This window comes from Martes martes (assembly GCF_963455335.1).
Source record: "Martes martes genome assembly, chromosome: 17".
NCBI classification, from domain to species: domain Eukaryota; kingdom Metazoa; phylum Chordata; class Mammalia; order Carnivora; family Mustelidae; genus Martes; species Martes martes.
The window spans coordinates 485,931-507,270 of NC_137905.1; the positions used below are offsets into that span (position 1 = coordinate 485,931).

The 21,340-nt window shown below is 55.7% G+C and overlaps 1 protein-coding gene across 1 annotated transcript; it reads right to left on the minus strand.

Annotated features, from left to right (window-relative positions):
* Window positions 1-32: 32 nt before the first annotated feature.
* On the minus strand, window positions 33-17,253 carry DRC4 (dynein regulatory complex subunit 4). Its single transcript, XM_080829628.1, has 11 exons — window positions 17,030-17,253; window positions 15,058-15,144; window positions 11,013-11,210; window positions 10,327-10,533; window positions 8,593-8,647; window positions 7,783-7,988; window positions 7,120-7,287; window positions 6,857-6,943; window positions 4,194-4,403; window positions 1,768-1,833; window positions 33-286 (listed from the first exon to the last, which is right to left on the minus strand). Exons 1-11 carry the CDS (start codon window positions 17,030-17,032, stop codon window positions 137-139), a joined length of 1,437 nt encoding a protein of 478 aa, XP_080685754.1. The 5' UTR covers window positions 17,033-17,253; the 3' UTR covers window positions 33-136.
* Window positions 17,254-21,340: the final 4,087 nt, after the last annotated feature.

Sequence of the window (21,340 nt, forward strand, 5' to 3'; positions counted from 1 at the left end):
TCCTCCACACAGAAAGGCAGCGGGACACAGAGCAAATGTAGAAAACCTTCATTGGCAGACGATACAAATCTAAAAAAACCAACAGCCCGTCCTTGGTGTAAGAGCAGGTCATCTGGGGAGCAGTCCCGGACAGGCGCTAAGTGGGGGTGCCCACGAGTCCTGCGGGGCCCTGGCCCAGCGCCTGCCCAATCACAGCTGTCTCTAGAGGCTTGAAGCCCACGTTGTCCAAAGGGATCCCAAAGGCCAGGAGCTTCGCCTCGTAGGTGCGCAGCAGGTCATTGTGGGCCTGCAGGGTGAGAGCAGCGTCAGGAGGGGCAGGTCCCCGCAGCTCTGGAGGCCCCAGGAGGCTGGCAGTGGAAACCCGCACAGTGAGCCTTTACGGCAGCTCACGGTAGGCCACACCTGGTCATGAGCACTTTTGTGTACACGAACTCAAGTAATTCACAACGGGAAATGCTGCCATTGTTCCTATTCCAAAGATGGGGAAACTGAGGCAGAAGACACAGACTCAGCAGAACTGTGCTCCTGAGCACACGCCTGGTTCTTCATCAGGCATTTCCCAATCAAACTGGCCATCCCTGACTTCCCACGTGCACATGCTCGACCTCACGGAGCCTCCCTGCTTTGTCTGGAGCTGTCTCCTGCCCCCCATCCCAGGAAGGCTAAGGCCTGGGCAGAGAGTGCTGGTGGGGCCAACGTGAAGCCAGGTTCCTGTTCCCCTCTCTGGAAAATGGCTATTTTCTGAAGGGTGGGTTGCATCGGATGGTCGTGAGGGTCTGAAGAGCTGATGCATGTGAAATGCTTAGAGCCGGGCCTGACTCAGATTAAAACGCAAAAGGGCTCATTATCCTCACCATCATCAAGGGAACGGTGCTGGAGCTTGGAGCTGCGGTTGCAAGGGTGAACTACGGCCAAGCTCCAGAGAGAACTTGGGGGCTGGGCCCTGGCTCTCGCCCTTCTCTGGGAGACAGACATTCCCCCAGACCTGCACACAGTAAATGGCCCTAATTTTGTGTGTGTAAATGCCACGGGATGCCGCAGCAGCTAAAGGGCGGGCCCAGAGGGGCAGGGCCGAGGAGAGTCCCAGGGAGATCGGGTCACCATGGAGCCCAGCACCAGTGGCAGGCCCTGCCTCCCTCCTGGGCTTCCACACCCCAGGGCGCACAGAACCAGGAAGCCGGCCCCACCCTGCACATTTACGGGCTTACGTGAGTCACATTCACGGGGTGGCTTCTCAGGGGGAGTGTGTCCATAGGCAGCACTGTGTCTGCATTCCCCACAGGCAAAGCCCAGACAAGGCTGTGGCCTCCGCCATGGAGGAAGGACCACCGGGGAGAGGGCCCAGGCCTCTCGGGTTCTCAGGGCCCTCACTGCCCCTCCCCAGTAGGGGGCCTCCATGCTCATGTGTGGGTTTGGTGTGGATGGGGTGTGCAGCTTTCATCAGACTTACAAGGAGCGAGAAAAGTTTGGACTCGTAGCTGTCCCCTGCGTGAAGGAAGCCCATCCAATCGCCCCAGAGCCCAGGTCACTAAGAGCAAGGGTCACATGAGAGACGGGGACAGAGTGTGCTGGACCAACTGCCCTCACTTACCAGATATCCACTGAGCAGGCCCCGCAAGGGACACCAGGACAGTGGCTAGAGTTGTGGGGATGAAGCCCAGGCCACACACTGAGTGACCTGAGAAGGCCCAGACAGCCTCAGGCTATGTGTACCTCCAAGGTGTAGACAAGGTGGGGCCCTGAGAGAGGGGCGGGGGCCCCCAGTACCTTGCAGACCCGGGCCAGCTCATACTGCAAGTCCTTGATGGTGCTGTTCTTGGATTCCAGAACGTCCTAAGGAGAGAAGGGTAGACCCGAGTTTGAGCCTATCTCTGGGCTGAGGCAGACAGGGATTGGTGGGGGTCTCGGGGCCCCAGCAGGAGATCTCAGACATGCAGGGAATAGGAGCCGAGGTCCATCAGTGTGGACATCCACACAGGCAGCAGCCAGCCAGTGTGGAAAGGTCTTCGAAGGAGAAAGGGAAAACAGGACCCGGCTCTCTGTAAGGAAGCCATCTAGACGGTGGGAAGTGAGGACAAGAGGCTAGAGAAGCCAGGCCAACCAAGGTCCAGGGAAGGGCCCTTGAACCGCCCCCGCCCCCCGCCTCCTGGGAGGGCTCCTCTGGGCAAGCCAGGGAACAGACAAGAAAAGGCCCTGGCCCGTGGTCACAGCTGCAGCGACCACTGTCGATGGGGCTGATTTGATCCCCTCAATCAGGACTGCTGGCTGCAAAGCCTTACCCAGCCCCAGGACCAGCTGCCCTTCCCAACAGCAGAGGCAGGAAAGCTCTTCCATTTTCAAGAGTGCCCTCGCTCTCTCCCTGGCAGTGTTCACAAGTCGGGACAAGGAGTGAGACGGGTCCCCGGTCTCCAGTGCCCAGTGCCGCCAGCCCGCACTATGCCCCTCCTATGGGGCGGCACCATCCCATGCCCCAAGACCCTGTTCCAAGTGACTCCAGCCCCACAGGCCCTGCCGCCCACCAAGCTGGGACGCATCACTGCCTGGAACTGTATCTGGTCTCAGCTGGAAATGGACACCATGTCTCCGCAGCCTGCCCAGCTGTCCTCCATCAGCGACAAGTCCTTCGTCCCTCATCGGGGTCAGCTCCCACCTGCCTTCCCAGGGGGCTCTGTCTGATGCAGCCCACCACACCCAGAACCTTCCATGGCTCCTCACCGGCCTCAAACTCATGCACACCCAACACGCTCCGGAACCGTGCCTGTCCAGCGGGCTCTGCCCTCCTCCCCTCAGCTTTGCACTCCCCCCAACACCCAAGCAGCAAGGGGCTCACACGTGTACAACAGCACCTGGTGGGAGCTGAGAGCCTCAGGTCAAGGCCAGGTGGGCAGGAAGCACCCCTGCAGTGCTTGGGCTTTGTTTTTTTTAAAGATCGATTTATTTGAGAGAGAGAGAGAAGGGGAGGGGCAGAGGGTGAGGGAGAGACAGAATCTCAAGCAGAGTCCACATGGAGCCTGACTCAGGGCTCAAACCCACAACCCATGGGATCGGGCCCTGAGCCAAACCAAGAATCAGACAGACACGTACGTAATCAAGTGAGCGACCCAGGCCCCCATAAAGGGCTTTATGGAAAGATTAGGCGACCCAACAGTTAACCCTCTGGGCCTGGGTGTCGAGTGAGCAGACAGCATTACTGCACGTTGACTAACCACCTGACAAACGCTGCTGTGTGCTTCCCAGGATGAAACACACCTGCACAGTGAAGCCTCTGTGATCCCCGGACTCGGGTCTGTTTCTCCACAAAGGAAGAGCAGCCTGGAAGGCGCTGTGTCTGGGACAAGCTGGCCGCCCCTCCCTGGGCCTCTCCATGGAGATGTGCAGACCCGCAGGGACACTGCACCTGGGGCTGCCTCGGGCCTGAGGGCTGCAGGTCACCCAGGTGGCCAAGATCCCAGCACAACCACACTTCCTGACAGCAAGAGACCCCCTTTCTGGCCTCGCCTATTCTTTTTGTGACACATCCTAGTGAGGCCCAGGCTTCATCTGTCTTGTTGAATGCTCCCCGCTATGCCCAAGACAGCCCACGCAGAGGGGACCACCACAAAGAACCACGAACTCACGACCAAACACTCTAGGCTTTGCTCAGATCTTAACTCCCTCTGGGAAGCCTGCCCCAGCCCCCACCACGTAGCCCTGTATGTCCCCGTCCCAACTACCCACAGCCCACATCAAGCAGGCCATCTTCACGTCCAGGACGGACTGTGGCGGTGGCCTCAGCTAAGAGCTCATAGGTTCGGCTGTGCCCCGGGCCTGTCTCTAGGCTTGTCACCGGATGCCTGAGAAGCACAAGCCCCAAATTTTGAGAGCAGCTTGAGGTGCTGGCCAGGCTGAGCTAAAAACCTATCGTGAGCACGGACGGCCATGGGCCCAGGGCCAGAAGGGGCCAAGAGGTTGAGGAGGAGACTGGGGAAGCACGAAGCAAGAGAAAGCCTGGGGGGCCTGGGGACAGACGTCTGCAGGCCCTGTCGGTGCCCCAGCCACAGGAAACCCATAATGGTCCCTCCCCAACGTTCCGCAGCAGGTCCCCACTGGAGAGACAGAGGCCAGACACAAACACGCATCCAACACGCAACCCCAGCCTGAGCCCTGGATGCCAGCTGGGGGACCGGAATGGGACGCTGCAGCCTGGGACCCACCTCCAGTTTGCGGGACACGAGGGTCAGCGCCGCGGGGTCCAGGTTGGAGGCTGCCAGCACCTCATTGAACTGCACCTCCTTCTTCTCCACAGCGGCACTCAGCGCCTGCATCTTCCGCTCCAGAACCAGGTTCTTGAAGCCCACCTTCTGTTGCACCTCCAGGATGGCCGCCGTGAACTTCCTGTACAGCTCGTCCCTCTCCTGCTGCACCTGAGGGGACAGGCTGTGACAGCCAGAGACGCCACCTGCCCTGGGGGAAGTTCGCTGGGGAGAAGCCGCCTCCCGCCTCTGCCCCTGAACCCTTCTGCAGAGTGAGCCCCTTCCACCTCTGGGTGTTGTCTACACCGCCTGCATGCCCACTCTCTGTGACGGAATGGCAGGCGGGCCGCCATCCACACTGTGGAAGGCAGGAGGAAGCACTAATTGGACCCGCTGCTACTAAGCTGTTTCAGGAAGCAACAGGGTATCCCAGTGAGGGCTGGCGAGGCCCCACAGCAAGGCTGGGGCCCTGGGTCTGGGCAGAAGACTCAGGTAAGACACATCCCTGATCACCCCTACGTGAGATCAAAGAGTGAGGGTTAGCAGTGTTTGGGGGAGAGGGGCTCCTAGGGACCCACCCCCTCGGCAAGCCCCAGATCCCAGACCCCCACAGGTCGGCGTGCCCCACTAACGGCAGATCTAGACAACAGCTCTGGGGCCAACCACCTGTCAAGAAACAAAGGTGTTCTTTTTTACCTTCTAACTCTGACTTCTCACTGTCACTGTAAAAAAGCAAGACTTTGTGGAAGTATAAAAAGTAAACACCCCTTGGGGCGCCTGGGAGGCTCAGTGGGTTCAGCATCTGCGTTCAGCTCAGGTCCTGATCCCAGGGTCCCAGGGTTGAGCCCCTAATCGGGATCCCTGCTCTGTGGGGAGTCTGCTTCTCCCTCTGCCCCACCACCATGTTCTCTCGCTCTGTCTCAGATGAATAACTAAAATTTAAAAAAAAAAAAAGTAAACACCCTTTAACCCAACTTCCCAGAGACCACCACGTGAACATACAGTGTAACCCCTTCCAGAACGTTCTCTATAGGTGTAAAAGCATGTCTTACAGCTAGAGAGAGAATTCCCTGCTCAAAGCCACAGCACCGTATCCTCCTCTTGACTGTACAGCTTTCCCCAGACAGGCTTCAATCCAGTCCCTGTCCCTTTGGTCTACAGAACGTGGACACATCAGCACCTGTGGTTTTCTCAGGGAACACTGACTTTGGCCCGCACCTCGAATGACATTCCAACAGAAGAGAAGGGGGACAGAGTACCCAGCTCCAGCATGGCCTCTGCACGGTCTGCATGTTCTCCTCCCCAACACACACCCCCTTCACCGGCAAGGTGACCCGAGGGCCCTTCTCTTAGCCGGCTGGCAGCCGACAGGACCCTCCGAGGCCTCTCTGTAGGTGGCTGCACGTGTGACGGGCCGAGGTGCTGTTCCTGAGGAACGTCGCCCTTCTGTCATCACAGTCTGTGACCCTGAGTTCCATTAGGTGAGAAAGGACGGACATGCTCACGAGGACAGAGCTGGTCTGCCCGCGTCTCTGCCACTCGCCAGGTTCTCAGAAAAGCACACTCAGGGACACATGCTCAACCCGATCCCACTGGCAGTTCTGAATTAGTGACCGTGGCACAGGCAGGACCTGGCCCCTTGGGCACTTCGGGCAAGATCACACTCAGAACAGCCCTCTGGGCAGACTCTATCCAAACTCCCAATGCCAACCTGGCCTAGCAACCCCATGGCTAGGGACCGACTTTCCAGAAGGAGATGCTCACGGCTACACAGAGAGAAATTTAAGGGGTGCCTAGGGGGCTCAGGTAGTTCAGCATCTGCCCTCAGTTCAGGTCATGATCCCAGGGACCTGGGATCGAGCCCCACATCGGGATCCCTGCTCCGCGGGCAGCCTGCTTCCCCTTCTGTCTCTGCCCTTCCCCCTGCTGGTGCTCACTCACACTCTCTCTCCCTCAAATAAATAAACAAAATCTTTAAAACAAAGAAAAGATGAACTTAGAAGGATGACTGTGGCTGCATGTTTGCCGCAGCAAAGGACAGAAACAGCTCCGTGTGCAGAGAGCTGCCTACAGGCACAGTGTCGCCTGCAGGCTCGAGCCCACGGGAGATTACAGAGAAGTGCGCTGGGGGCCAGGCATGAAGCCACAGCTGCCCAGGGCACGCAGGGAGACGTCTGCGAGAGCCCAGGGAGCGGCCCCCGCGGGTGAGGACGCGCTGAGCAGGGGCGCCTCGCGCGCTCGCTCACAGACAGCTTGCCCCGACCTCCTTACCAGGCGCACCTAACGCCTCAGAACGGAGACACGCACACAGATGAGAAAGACCGACCCCAGGCACCAGGGGCCAGGTGCCCTGCACAGGTGTCGCAGCTGAGCCTGCGGGAAGGAGAACAGGGAGCGAGCGTCTCCCCACAGGGCAGCTGTTCTCGGTGAGACGCCGGGGCCGTCCACAGAGCGGGCTGCAGCTTTCTGCCTCATCACCCCATCGAGCCTCACAGAACGAGCCATGGCACCAGGACTCCAGCCGCAGAGCCGGGGTGACAAGAGAGGTCCTCCCGGCTCCCTATCCGGCTCCCGCTCCCGCTCCGGCTCCCGCTCCCGGCAGGGCCAGCCGGGCGTCTGCTCACCTTGACGAACCGCTGCTCGAGCACCTCGTGTTCCCACTGCAGGTCCTTCAGCTCCTTCTCCGCGACCTTCAAACGTGCTTTTGTGCGCTGGAGAGAAAACAAGCAGCGGGAGAAGAAAGCACTGAGGATCCGGCATCCACAGAACAGACTTCTAGAGGGTGGCATGCCCAAAATAACCATCAGACAGAGCTGGCTCGGGGGCACCTGGTGACTCAGCGCCCGGGTCCTGAGTTCGAGGTAGGGGACGCGAGGAGGGAGCCCACCAGCAGGATCTGCTTGTCCCTCTCGTAGCTGCCCAGCTTCTTCTGCATCTCATTCATGTCGTCGCGAGCCTTCTGGAGGGGGTCTGCCAGGCGCCGGTTCTGCACGGACACCTCCATCATCTCCTTCTCCAGGTGGTCCTCCTTCTTGCGCATGTCCTCCATCTGCTCCTGTCGGCACCGGGACAGGGGGGCGGGGGGGTTCAGCGGGCAGAGCTGAGGGAACTGTGGTCTTCAGGGGTGAGGGCCGCGAGCCCTCCCGCCCGGGAAGGATGGTCCTCAAGTCCCAGACCCGTTGCGTGTAACCACTCAGAGGGATTCTGCACTAGGGGAACTTATTTGGAATTTTCTAGGAAGGTGGCCTCCATGCCAGTGATATCACGCTGCGCTCGGGACCCCGGGGACAGTCCGCACAGTAGGGATGGTCGCTACCCCCCTACTGGGTGACGACACCAGCACCGGGCTGCCTCGCGGCGCCTCCCACCGCAGCTCTGCACGGGCATCTGCCCGGCCCGTGCACCCCGTTCCATCCACCCGTCTGCGCTGCGTACGGCATGCTGCTTGCAGCCCTAAGTCTGCAGCGGGCACGTCACCGACGGAGCTCCGGCAAGGACAGCGGGTATCTGTCTGCGCAGGGGTGTGGGGCCCGCCGCCCTCGCGCGGCACCTTGAGGGAGTTGATGAGCGCCAGGTTGTTGAGGGTGATGTCGTTGTAGTAGTTCTTGATGTCCGTAAAGGCTTCCTCGTGCCGCCGCATCAGCATGTTGATCTGGCCGTTCTTCCTCTCCTCCACCTCATGGATCTCAGTCTTTCTCCGCAGGTCAAGCGCGTCCCGAAGCATCTTCATCTTTTTGTCGTACTTGGCCTCAATTTCTGAAAGGCAGAAGCACACGGAGGAACAGGGGGCCTGACGGCTCCAAGCAGAGACAGAACCTACAGACACAGCCCAGGAACACCCCCGGGACGAGGGCTATGTGGACAAGCTCACAGCTGACACGTTTGGCACACACACACCACGGCCAGCCTTCCGTGGCCTGTACCAGGCATGGCTAATCAATCCCGGGACCAGGGCTCCCGCTGACTGAGAGTTGGCTGCTCCCACGGCAGTGTGGCTGGCGAGGGAGAGCGCTGCATCAGTAAACCACACGGATTTCTCAAACGGGAGCCCCTCAGGCCAGCAGCCACGGAAAAGACTATTCGAAGAACACTGCCCACGAGACTGAAAATGGCTACCTGCTTCTAACTGCCAGGAGTGGGGAAGGAGACAGTGCTCACAGCCTCCCCAGCTCGCACGGAAATAAGATCTTCTGGGATCTGGGGCCATCCATCAGCCTCGAAAACTATCCCATCTTTTCTGTGCATGTCTGGGCCGCTGTAGCCTGGTTTCTGTGCGCTGGGCTAACAAGCCCTGAAGGTTAATGGCCACCGGTGGGAGGGGTTCCGGCGGGGGCTTACAGTGGATCCGTGAGACACTGACCTCGCACCTGCCTCTCAAAGTCATTCCGCATTTTGGTGATCTCCTCGGTGTGCTTCTGCAAGGGAGAGAAGCTGGCCGTTACCAGACACACACAGAAGCCTCTCCCTGGGCCTAGCCCGGCCCCTCAGGTGTACGGAAAATCCAGCCCAGAAAACCTGGAGCTGTTCTGCTGGGTGCTGGCTTCCCCTCGTGTCCAAGCTCATGCACCCTGCTCAGAGTGACGTGGCTGTGGTAACCTCCATGTTTCATCATTCAACTCCCTCAACTAAAGTCACCTCTGAGCTGGACACAAAGTGAACAGATGTTCCAAACACTATAACCATGCCTGGCCTTTGGCTTAGTCTGCCCACAGGCTACGGACCACTAGCCACACCTACGCAGAGCTGCAGGCTCTCTCCGATGCCTGCTGACCTGCCTTAGCTGGGGCTTAGAGGAGCACTGAAAAGTATGTTGACAGTTACATGTAAACATTTTGAATAAAAAACTGACATGTTGTTCAGAGTCATGTTTTTGCACAAAGGGGAACTAACCATGTAACTATTCCAAATCCAGGCCTCAGGTAAGCAGGCAGCCTCACAGGACTACATTCACTAGGAACCAGCCCAGGCTGTACTTCTATCAGCAAAGACCAGACAATTCTCGTGACCTAGACTTCAGCCTCCAGCTTGGCTGCGAAGCCTGCACTGTTACTGAGTTTTTTCCTGGTTCAGAGGAGGCCGGCTTGCCTCCAGGCATGAGGCAAATGTGTTGACAAAGTCTTCTCAGACCGCAGCCAGGAAGGAGCCGTAGAAAAATCAAAGTTGAACCACCTTCCCTCTGCCCAAATCCTCCAAACGTCCACCAACTCAGCCCAGGTCAAAGCCCCCTAACTGTGGCTCCTGACGCCACCAAGCTCTGACCGACCTCCCCGGCCTCCTCGCCCCGCGCTCCTCTGGGCCTTCCCACTGGCCCATCCCTGCTCCCTTCTTCAGACCTGGTCTCCCTAAGCCTGGCTCAGCAACCCCTCCTTCCAGCCTTCGCCCAAACGTCACCTTCTCCATGAGCCATTCCCAGAACTCCTGGTGGAAAAACGCCACTCCCGCCCCAATCTCCAGCACCTTCCTCCCTGCTTTGCTCTTCCCACAGGACTCCTGCCTGTGGATATGTAGACAGGTCAACCCTCCATTCTGTCTTCTGGCTCCTTCCCGAACCATCAGACATCCATGGGCAGTCCTTCTATCATTCCTGTTCCCCATGTGTCCCCAGAAAGCAGACCAGGACCAGCACCTTACAGATACTCAGCAAATGAATTTCAGCCTCCACCTGGAACCCCCCAGCCTCCCCAGAAAGGACCAAAAAGTCAGCCAGGTGCTCGTGAGCCCAGCTTGCATGAGACACTTCCCACCACCCGGGGGCTCGCACGCTGGACACTCTAATGGTTGTGTGTGTTTTAAATGTCCGAGAGACCCCTGGGAGAGCAGCCAGGTGTCAGGGGTCAGCAGCACATGGCGAAAGACACTGAGCGGGACTTCCCTCCTGGGGAGTCAGTTTGTGGTTCAGTCTAAGACACAAGACTGTACCTGGTCCCCAAATGGGATGTGTCTGGCTGCATGCTTTTTGTTATTTTTATTTTTATTTCAAGTAATTGCCAAAATGCAGGAAATGCTAATGAAAATATGAACTCCCAGTTCTGCTGAATGATCAGGAGTTGGCGGTCCCCAGCGGCCCGTCAGGCCCCGGTGCCCTCACACCTACCAGCCGCAGGTTCTTCACCACCACCTCGTTGGCCAGCTCCTGCTCCTTGAGCTCCACCTGTAGCGCCCGCATGTCCTTGCGCAGTGCTCCCTCCTGCGCCTGGTGCTCCTTCTGCGCCAGCTTCATGACCACAGTGCCCTCGGCCTTCATCTCCGTCAGGTTGTTCTGATGCTCATACAGCAGGTGTTTCACCTTCTGCTTGTACACCTGCAGACAGCGGGAGCAGGTGATTGCCTGCACACCCGCACACACACACCCCTGCACACTCACACATGCGGGCTCCCTGCACACTCACACACACACCCCTGCACACGCAGGCTCCCTGCACACTCACACACACAAACCCCTGCACGTGCGGGCTCCCTGCACACACACACACACCCCTTCACGTGCGGGCTCCCTGCACACTCACACACACACACCCCCGCACGTGCGGGCTCCCTGCACACTCACACACACACCCCTGCACACTTTCACACACACACTCCTGCACAATCACACACAGTCCTGCATCTGCGGGCGCCCTGCACACACATACTCTTCTGCAAGAAATACCTTCGTTTCTCACTGTAAAGGATACAAAGGGCTGCACCGGAGGAGAGAAAATGCTCCCCCCCCAGCCCCCGTCCGGCTCCACTGTTCCGTGAGGTACGTCCCGCAGGGATAGGCCGGTCAGCCCCACTAACCTTGATCTCAACCTGGTGCCTCTCTTCAGCCTCCTCCATCTCCCGGTCTTTGTTCCGAAGCTCGGCCTTCTTCTCCTCCAGCTGCCTCCGCGTGATCTCCCAGAAGGTGTGGATCTTGTCCCGCTCCAGCTGGAAGTAGTTGCGCTCCTCGCGCTCACGGTCCAGCTCCTCTCGGATGCGGCTGACGTGCTCCTCCACCTGCCGGGCAGGGCAGAGCCGTGAGGGCCCAGCAGGGGCCCACCCAGTGCCAAGAAGAAAGGAGGGCCACTCTCACCTAAAAACAAGAAAAACTAAAGGTAAGAAATTAAAATAGGATGCTAGGAAGGCCTAAGGACAGGACACATTCAGAAAATAGCAGAAATATCCTGAATGTGGCTAATAAAGGTAAAATGATTATATCTTTTATTCCATTCCTGGGAATTCAGACTAAAGAAATTTCTCAAAAGAACACAAGAGCTTTCTGCTCAAAGATAGTAGTCACACCATTATCACGACATCAAAAGGGGCACCTGGGTGGCCTGAGAGTCCTCCTCTCTCGTAGGCTCAGGTCATGCTCTCATGGGGTAATGGGATGGAGCCACTGCCTGGGTCCCCGCTCTGCAGGGAGTCTGCCTAAAAGCTCTTTCCCTCTGCCGCTCCCCCAGCACGCACGCACACTCTCTTTCTCTCCCTCCCTCATATAAATAAGTAAATCTTTAAAAAAATTTTTTAAGGAGGTACCTGGGCAATTGACTAAATATATGCCTTCGGCTCAGGTCATGATCCTGGGGTCCTGGGATGGAGCCCCATGTCGGGCTCCCTGCTCAGTAGGGAGCCTGCTTCTCCCTCCCCATTCCTGGTCTCTGTCACTATCTCTGTCTCTCTCTCTCAAATGAATAAATAAAATCTTTTTTAAAAATTCTTTTAAGGAAATAATGTAAGACAATTTTAAATAGGGAAATGATTAAGAAATTAGAGTAAGTCTACTGGAAAATTATGTTAGGTCCCCCCAGAAATGAGTACCCCAATAATGGGTCCGTGATTAAAGGAGCGAGACTGATACAAAGCGAAGGTCAAGCAAAGCTTTATTTCACGCCAAGCATCAAGAATCAGACCAACCCTCAAACTGACCGGTCGGGGATGCCCTTACAGAGAGGACGACCCCTCCCTGCTTTCCAGACTAACTTTTATAGAGCAAAGGTCATGTGGTTGGGCCAGGCCACACACAAGTGGCTAACTGAATGACAATTCACCCCACAGTAGCCATGGAAACTAGCCCATCACCTTGGTAGCTAGGAGACAGTATGCGCCCCCCCCCCCATCGGATGTCTCCACCAGGCCTGACCCACCCTTGTACCTGGGCTTTGTTACCTGGAACTGGTTTCCGGGACTTGTTTTTAAGTCCCCTGGGGGAAGGGGCGCAGGGACTGTTTAAGGGTTCAACAACAAAGTTATTGTTTAACTTCAATGGAAGCCTCTGGCTAAAATAAAAATATAAAATAGGTCCTTACAATTATACGGCCCAAAGACACACAGATATGAAATGGTGTAGTGCCATATACACATATTCACATAATAATGCTAATTTTAAAACACTCACCTCTAAAAAAAAAAGAAAAAAACACTCACCTCTAAAGATATGTGTTAAGCAAAACAATATACAAAACCAGAAGGCCAGCTAACATCAAAACGGCCTGGTCCAAAGCCAATGGCAGCCAAATCTGCAAATAGGTTAAACTTAAGAGAAAAGCGAGGCAGGCTCTTAGCTTCCTTGTGAATTTCCTTTCTTTTTTTTTTTTTTTTTTTTTTTTTTTTTTTTTTTTTGTGAATTTCCTTTCCATCAAGAATTGGTTATCTACATTGCTAGAGGCAAGGGAAACAAAAGCAAAAATCAACTACTGGGACTTCATCAAGATAAAAAGCTGCTGGAACAATCTGAAGGCGGCCCAGAATGGGAGAAGATATTTGCAAACAACTATTGGATAAAGGGTTAGTATCCAAACTCTAGACACAGCTCATCAAACTCAACACCCAAGAAACAACCCAATCAAGAGACAGGCAGAAGACCTGAATAGACATTTCTCCAAAGACAACATCCAGACGGCCGACAGACACATGAGAAAGTGCTCCACGACACTCGGCATCAGGGAAATACAAACCAAAACCACAGTGAGACACCACCTCACACCCGTCAGAATGGCTGAAAGTAACAAGTCGGGAAACAACAGATTTGGCGAGGATGCGGAGAAAGGGGAACCCTCGTGCACTGTCAGTGGGAACGCAAACTGGTGCAGCCACTCTGGGAAACTGCATGGAGGTTCCTCAAGACGTTAAAACCAGAACTACCCTAAGACCCAGCAATTGCACTACTGGGTATTTACCCAAAGGACACAAAAGTACGGATCCAAACGTCACATGTGCCCCAATGTTTGTGCCAGCAGCGTCCACAACAGCCTATGAAGAGTCCAGATGTCATCAACTGATGCTATTAAAAGAAGATGGTGCTGATATGCCCCCCAGTAATGGGTCCGTGATTAAAGGAGCGAGACTGATAAAAAGCGAACGTCAAGCAAAGCTTTATTTCATGCCAAGCATCAAGAATCAAACCAAATGTTCGGGGCCGCACCTCTTACAAGAAAGGGCAACCTTTCTCTGTTTCACAGACTAGCTTTCAAGGGCAAAGGCCATGTGGTTGGGCCTGGCCACGCACAGGTGGCCAATGAGATTGTAACACACAGAGAAAGCTGCACAGTCATGTTAGGTCACATATAAGTGACCAATTGAATTACAGTTTACCCTATAGTAGACATTTGACCTAGCCTATCACCTTGGTTAGAATTGGCGCCAAAAAGGCTCCCAAAGGGCGGGGCCCATACTCCTTGGTAGCTAGGAGACCGTATGCAACCTCCCACTGATCGGATGTCTCCACCGGGCCTGACCCACCCTTGTATCTGGGCTTTGTTCCCTGGGGCTGGTTTCCCGGACTTGTTTTTAAGTAAGTCCCCTGGGGGAAGGGGAGCAGGGACAGTTTAAGGGTTAAACAACAGTGTTATTGTTTAACCTGGATGGACACCTCTGGCTAAATAGGTCCTTACAGTACTAAAAGATAAAGATGTGGTTCATACATACAATGTCACACTACTCAGCCATCAGAAAGAATGAAATCTTGCCATTTGCAACAACATGAACGGAGCAAGAGGGTATTATGCTAGTGAAATACGTCAGAGAAAGACAAATACCGTATGATTTCACTCACATATGTAGAATTTAAGAAAGAAAACAGATGAACATATGGCAAGGGGGGCAGGGGGAAAGAGAGAGAGGAAGATAAACCGTAAGAGACTCCTTTTTACTCTTAAGATTTTATTTGTTTATTCAGCAGAAGGAATGAGAGCACAAGTAGGCAGAGCAGCAGGCAGAGGGAGAGGGAGAAGCAGGCTCCCGGCTGAGCAGGGAGCCCCACTCGGAACTCGATCCCAGGACCCCAGCTGAATGCACTTAACAACTGAGCCACCCACTCTTAACAATGGAGAACAAGCTGAGAGTTGATGGAGGGGTGATGGGTGGGGGATGGGATAGATGAGTGATGGGCATTAAGGAGGGCGTCTGTTAGGATGAGCACTGGGTGATATATGGAAGTGATGAATCACTGATTTCTACTCCTGAAACCAATACACACTGTATATCAATAAGTAAAATTTAAATTAAAGAAATAAATAATCGGGACATCCAGGCTACCTACTTCGACTGGCTCATGCTATCAGATTTCACTCAATATTCAGATTTCTTATAAATACACAGATTTCCAGTTTCTCTTTAAAAATCAGAAAACATACCGATGTGGCTACATTTTTTTTTTACTATGTACTGTACTTGATAGCTTTGGAGCCAATGAGAATTATGGAAACGGACAGAAGTGCCGGAGCAGACTGAGGGGAGATGGGTGCGGAAGCGGTGGCGGTGGGCGGCAGCTGAAAGAGGTTCATGAAGGCAAACGCCCGGAGACAACACTGAGCAACAGCAGCGCTACCATCCCGACCCGGGACTAGGCCAAGGCCTTGCTCACCTGCTCCTTGCTCATGTCCTCCGGAGCGAGCCCGTCAACAATCGGGGCACCTTTGGTTTTCCCCTTCTTCCCTTTCTTCTTGGGTGCCTTTGATTAAAGAAGAGATGATTGGGTGAGGAAGGAAGGCTCTCTAAAGGCATCAGCTTCTGACTGGCTCTGACTAACCTCCCAGGGCACACTGGGACAGGAGGACCTGCTCTGGTTTCTCTCCTGTTGCTCAGGATCTCACGCCCCACCTGGAGCTCATCGCTGCGCCCTAAAGTTTCCCACCCATAATCACCCACGGGGGAAAAGCAAGGACAAATCTTCCTTTCAGAAGAGAACACTTCTGCCCTCAGAAAGGAAGGTAGGGGAGACTCCTTCTAAATCCACTCCTGGTATGTGGCAGAGACATCCTGGGCATGAATGCAAAATTTACTTGGCCAGGAAGAACCCCAACAGCAAACCGTCAAACGTCACCATGTTGGCGATAATGCTTGGTGACCACCATAGAGAAACCTGCAAGAAACTGCCGGGTATGTGTACAGAGAAATAGTCCAGAGCAAAGATTACAGATGGAAACATGAGGCTGCCTTTCTTCCAAATACAAAACGCCTTCAGAGAACCCTGGTCAGGAGCTGAAGCAGACGGCACTCCCCACGGGTGCTCTGTCAAGGGTTCGCCACACAGGAGCAGCTCCTAGTGTACCGCCTGCTTCTAACAATGAACACGGCGGAAGAGCCTCCCACCTCCACTCAGTTCCCAAGAGCCCCTCAAGCAGGTACTGAATTTCCAAATCCCTATCTTCTGTCTGCACTTCTCCCAGCTCTGGGACCCATGCTTGTGTGCGTGTGCCTGCATCTACCTGTTTCTGTAACCTTTCTGTGTCTGTGTCTAAATGTCTCTATTCACGTTTCTATGTCTGTATAGGTATGTCGACGTGTAACATCTTTACGATCACAAAAAAAACTTGTACATGGATACCTTAGAAAACAGAAACGCATAAAGAAAATAGGAAAATCCCCCCATTCCAACAAGCTAGTGACAAACCTAAGGATTCTGGTGGCCGTCTCCAGTTGATTTTAAAAACCCATGCACTGAGATCTCCACTCCTAACGGACTGCGCTCTTTCCAAGCCCTCTGCTCCAGAAAGTCCACCCCATGGGGAGGTCCCCCAGTTTCATAACTACTTGGCAACTCACAGCCAAGTGCAGGGGCTGGGCATAGCTCCTGGGGAGGCATCCCCCCATCAGCTGATACCCACTCCTGCAGCATCTGCCTGGAAAACGAGCTCCTGTGAACCCTAAATCATGAGTGGAGGGGCAGGTGAGGGCCCTGAAAGTGAGACAGACAGGGAGTCCCACCCTGCTCCTCTAGGTACGGGCCTGACTCCTCCAAGGCTCTCCAAGGAAACAGCAGCTCCTGAACCCTGAGGCTCTGTCCAGGGACCTCTAGCCACTCCGGTATGCCCCAGGCTCTCCATCCCAGAGGCTGGACGTCCTAGGGTATCCCCTGAACCCGACTGTGCTCCTGGAGACCCTGTGTGCCCCCACGCCCCTCGCCCTAGGTCTCAAGGATATGGAGGACTGAGAATTCCCTCCAGACAGGAAATCCTTCTGACCCAGGTTCTGTCGTCCGGACAGCGTGCAACCGACAGCGTGGATCCTGAGCCGGGGCGGGGGGGGGGGGGGGTATGAGCCCCCGTGAGCACCGGACCCGGGAGGGAGAGCCCGGATCTCTCAGCTCCAAGTGCGTGCGGGGCCCGGGATGCGGGAGCCCCAGCAGCCAGGGCTCTCCCCACGAAGACGCCACGAGAGCGCCCAGGCCTCAGTTCCAGGAACCCGGAGCTCCAGGCCCCCTATGCTGGGGTCTCCGCGTACTCGAGTCGCCGCCGACCCAGACCTCCCGTCCAGGCGCGTCTCTGCGCGCACGGCCGGCTAAGGGAGCCCCAGGCCCCCGCACCGACCCCAGCCAGCTCCCGGCGCCTGCTCACCATGGCGGCGGTGGTCGGGACCCGCCGCGGCCCTCAGACAGGCGGCTCCCGCCCGGCCCAGGCTGCGCCGTCTCCCGGCAACCGGTGGGCGGTCCCGCGCGAAGTCCCGGCGATCCTCGCGAGACTCGGCCGGCCGCGCGAGCCCCTAGCAACGGCGGAGGCGAGCTCCTAGCAACGCGCCCGGGCGGTACCCGGGGCCGCAGGGTCGTCGGGCTCTTCCGGGCAGCCGTGGGGGGAGGGGGGGCGCCCCGCGCTTCGTCTCCCCGAAGTTCCAGAAGGCGGTTGGCTGCGGGCTTCTGCTCGTCTCCCCGCCCAGAACCGAAGCTCCGTGAAGGGGGGGGAGCCGCTGGGTCCGCGTCTCACCTCCAGCGCCCGCGGCACGGACCACACGCAGGTGCTCGGGGAAGATGCCTCCCGCGAAGGGCCGAGGCGGGGAGGACCGGAGGAGCTGCCCCGCAAGGCTCCCAGGCGCCGTCCAACTGGATTCAAATTCGGGCTGAGCTGACGCCCCGGGGCCACACCCCACCGAGCCACCTGCTGTCCGGGTGAGCACGGAGGGCAGCTGGGGTTCTGCAGACCGCCAGAACCAAACGTGGGACAGAAGCGTATTTTCCATCTGGCTCTGAAGGGTTGAAATCCGCAAGTGGCTCCTTCTCGGAAATAAAGTGCTCTCCCTGAGGAGGCCTCCTCTGTGGCCCCTGCCCTCATGGCGAGGACAGACTAGAAGCCTCTGCCCCAAGTTTCCAGACAGGCGCTGCAGAAGAAAGGAGGGTTTGGACGTTTCTTTCCTAACCTCTTGCTCTGAAAACCGCTAGTCATTATATGATTTCGAAAGGGAATTTCACCCTATTACCTCCATGCATCACTCTATGTCACCCAGAAAGGTGGGAGTGGCCATCTTTACACAGTACTCGTCCTCTTTTTTTCCCACACCCTCGACATTAGCATCTTCCTAAATCGTGGTTTTGCAGCAGGTCATGCTTTCCCTTCTGCTTGGGGATAGAGAAGATTCCAGAATCTCCTCTCTCTGAAGAGTTGCAACTCTGAAGAGTTGAGGAGAGAGTGTGAGTACTGAAGGGCTTGGGTGAGCTTGGATCAGTCAGTCCTGCCCAAGGAGGACGAGGCCTCGTTAGCTGGGCTTGCTTTGGCCCCAGCACACACAGGGGCGGGGATCTGAGAGCCAAGGAGGCTGAGAGCCTCCTTAGGGAGGACCCTAAGGGGCTTCTGCTTGCCCAGCCAAGGTGGGGCTTGCCAGCCTGGAGGCCATAGTGAGGTCTGCTCATGTCACTGTGCCTGGGCAGCCAAGAGCCCTCGCCACTGTGCCAGACACCACTGGCCTGATGGGGGCCTCCTCCCCCAGTGCCAGGGCCTCCTAGAGGAGGGTTGGCAGGGGAGACCATGCAGCTGGGTAACACAGAAGGGTAGTTATTGTTATTTAACACTTACTCTAGCCAACCCAATATGCTGGATGCCTCATGCTGATTGGCTTTTTTGCTTTAGAAGTCTGGGATCTCTGAATTAAATAAATGCATTAACATTAACTCCTTTCAGCAAAAAGGGCAAGAATAAGAGGGTTAGCTAAGGATAACAAGACAGGGAATTCATTTGTCAAAACCAAGAGCGTTGCTTAGTTTATCTGGATGGATTGCAGAGATGAATAGGTCCAGAGCCCTGCTGACAACTCCCTGGGCTCCTGACAGGGCCCACAGTGACCTGTGCTTTTCATATTGGATTTGAGTTCAGATTCTTAGAAAAGAGCCTTTTTTCTTCACATGTGTGGCTCAAGATACTTTCATTCAGCATCAAGCCGTGCAGTTCTGAAGCCCAGATAAATGGCATCTGAGTTTCCTGCAAAATCACAGAGCAAATGTTGATCCATACAAACCCACTGACCATGTTGTCTGATGTCTGATGTCTGGCTCTTCCTAATGCCTGCTTACTTGGTGGTCAGGTAACCGGCCCCAGGCCACTACATCAGCTCAACAGATGCTTGGATGGTAGGGTAATAGAGTCTTAAGAAGACTGGACTCTCGGGGTGCCTGGGTGGCTCAGTGGGTTAAAGCCTCTGCCTTCAGCTCAGGTCATGATCCCAGGGTCCTGGGCTCGAGCCCCGCATCGGGCTTTCTCCTCAGCGGGGAGCCTGCTTCCCTCTCTCTCTCTCTGCCTGCCTCTCTGCCTACTTGTGATCTCTGTCTGTCAAATAAATAAATAAAATCTTATAAAAAAAAAAAAAAGAAGAAGAAGAAGACTGGACTCTCTCTCTCTCTCTGTGCCAAATAAATAAATAAATAAATAAATCTTTAAAAAGAGAACAAAACAATCTAGCAGTGGAGGGAGGTGATTGATAGTAGGGAGCAAACAAGATCAGCCATGAGTTGGTCACTCTTGAATCCTGGTGATGGGGTAATGGGTACATGGAGGTTAATCATGCTATTCTCTCTACTTTTGTTTGAAAATGTTCTTGATGAAAAGGTAAAAATAAATAAACACTGGCCTCTGGAATCACCTGCTGCTTACCAGCAGGGATGCCTTTGACGAGACCGTCTGACGCACCTATTCATCTCTCAAATGGGGATAATTATTAAACAATTGCTATTACCGTTGATTTGACTGCCTAAGAGGTCACCCCCCAAAAGTAGTGGTTTAATACAGTGACAATATCTCTTTTGCTCATGAATTTATACCTCAGCCAGGACTTGGTGGGACAGCTCACCTCAGCTCCACAGAACACCCCCAGAGAGGTGGCTCAAAGGTGGGGTCTCATGTCTGCTCACTGGATGAGAGACTTAAGTCCAGCCTGATGGCTACTGCCAGCCAGAACACACCCAGGTGGCCTCTCAAGTGGCCTGGGCTTCCTCACACAGGGGGCCACGTTCCAGGGGTCCTCCTGAGGGAGTGCTGAATCCACTTACGACCCAGCTTCGGAAGTCACATGGCATCATTTCTGCCACACTCTATGGTCAGAGCCACCTCAAGCCTCACCCACGTTTTATAGATGGGGGAATGCCTTAATGGGAGTGGAAGGTTCTGGAAGTGGAATCAGAAATACAGATCCAGGGGCGTCTGGGTGGCTCAGTGGGTTAAAGCCTCCGCCTTTGGCTCAGGTCATGATCTCAGGGTCCTGGGATCAAGCCCCACATCGGGCTCTCTGCTCCGCGGGGAGCCTGCTTCCCCTTCTCTCTCTGCCTGTCTCTCTGCCTACTTGTGATCTCTGTCTGTCAAATAAATAAAATCTTAAAAAAAAAAAAATACCGATCTGACCGTTTGGAGAACTACAGTCTGCCACCCCCAGCTGACTCTGAACAGTCACTGTCCACCCACTGTCCCAACTCCCCAGGGCACTCCTTGGCTTGCTCATGTCCCCACCACCCACCCTGTAACTCAGGTTCTTGCTCGAGAGGCCATTCTCTGCAGCTTTGGGGTCGCAGGGAGGCAGAAAAGGCGGGGGACTATCAGCCTGACAGTCTCAAAGGCTGTGGGTTCTGCGTGGGCACTGAGGGCCTTGGTCGGCTGAGGCTGTATGGACGCCTGCCTCTGAGAGGCTGCCTTCATGCAAACACCAAGTTCATACCCACCTCCCTCCTCTGGGGGCCTTTTTCACTCCCAGCTGGGAACAAACTCTTGCTCCCTGGTTTTCTTTGGTTTGGTTTGGTTTTATAAAAGTGCCGTCTTTGGGCTTGGATCCAGACCCTTTGGATTCCAGTGCCTGGCTGTACAACCTTGGTCAGCTCACCTAACCTCTCCGTACTCATTTCTTCACCTGGAAAACCAGGACACGGTCTTCTTAGGGTCTCTGGGGGAATAACTGAGATACTGTGCGCAAAGAGCTTGGCACAGGGTCCCATTCCAGAGGCTCCTGTGTCGTTCTCAGCGCGCCCGGACCCTTGCCTTCCCTCCCGGGGCGCGCTCCCTGCCCGCTCCCATCTTGCACCTACGGCCCCCTCCCGCCGCCTCATTAAACTCTCGCCCAGCCCCACCGCAGTGTTCGTGGCGGTGTTCATCACAATCGGCCATTCTTTGCTTAGCGGACAAGGGTGTGGGGCGCCGCCTTCGCTGCTCCTCGGTGCCTCCTCTCCACCCGCCCACGAGGCGCCGGCACGTCGCTAGCACCCCACAAATATCTGGGGGTGAACAAATGGACGGAAGTTGGCGCGGCTGCGGGAGGAGTGAGCGCGCTGGGGGCGCGGAGGGCGCCAGGGCCGTGCCGGGGATGGGAGGCCGCCGCCGGATGCCGGGGGGTGCGCAGCCCCGGAGGTCGGCCGGAGAGGTGGTCCGCGGGGCCTGGGCCGGCAGGGGGCGCGCGCGGGGCGG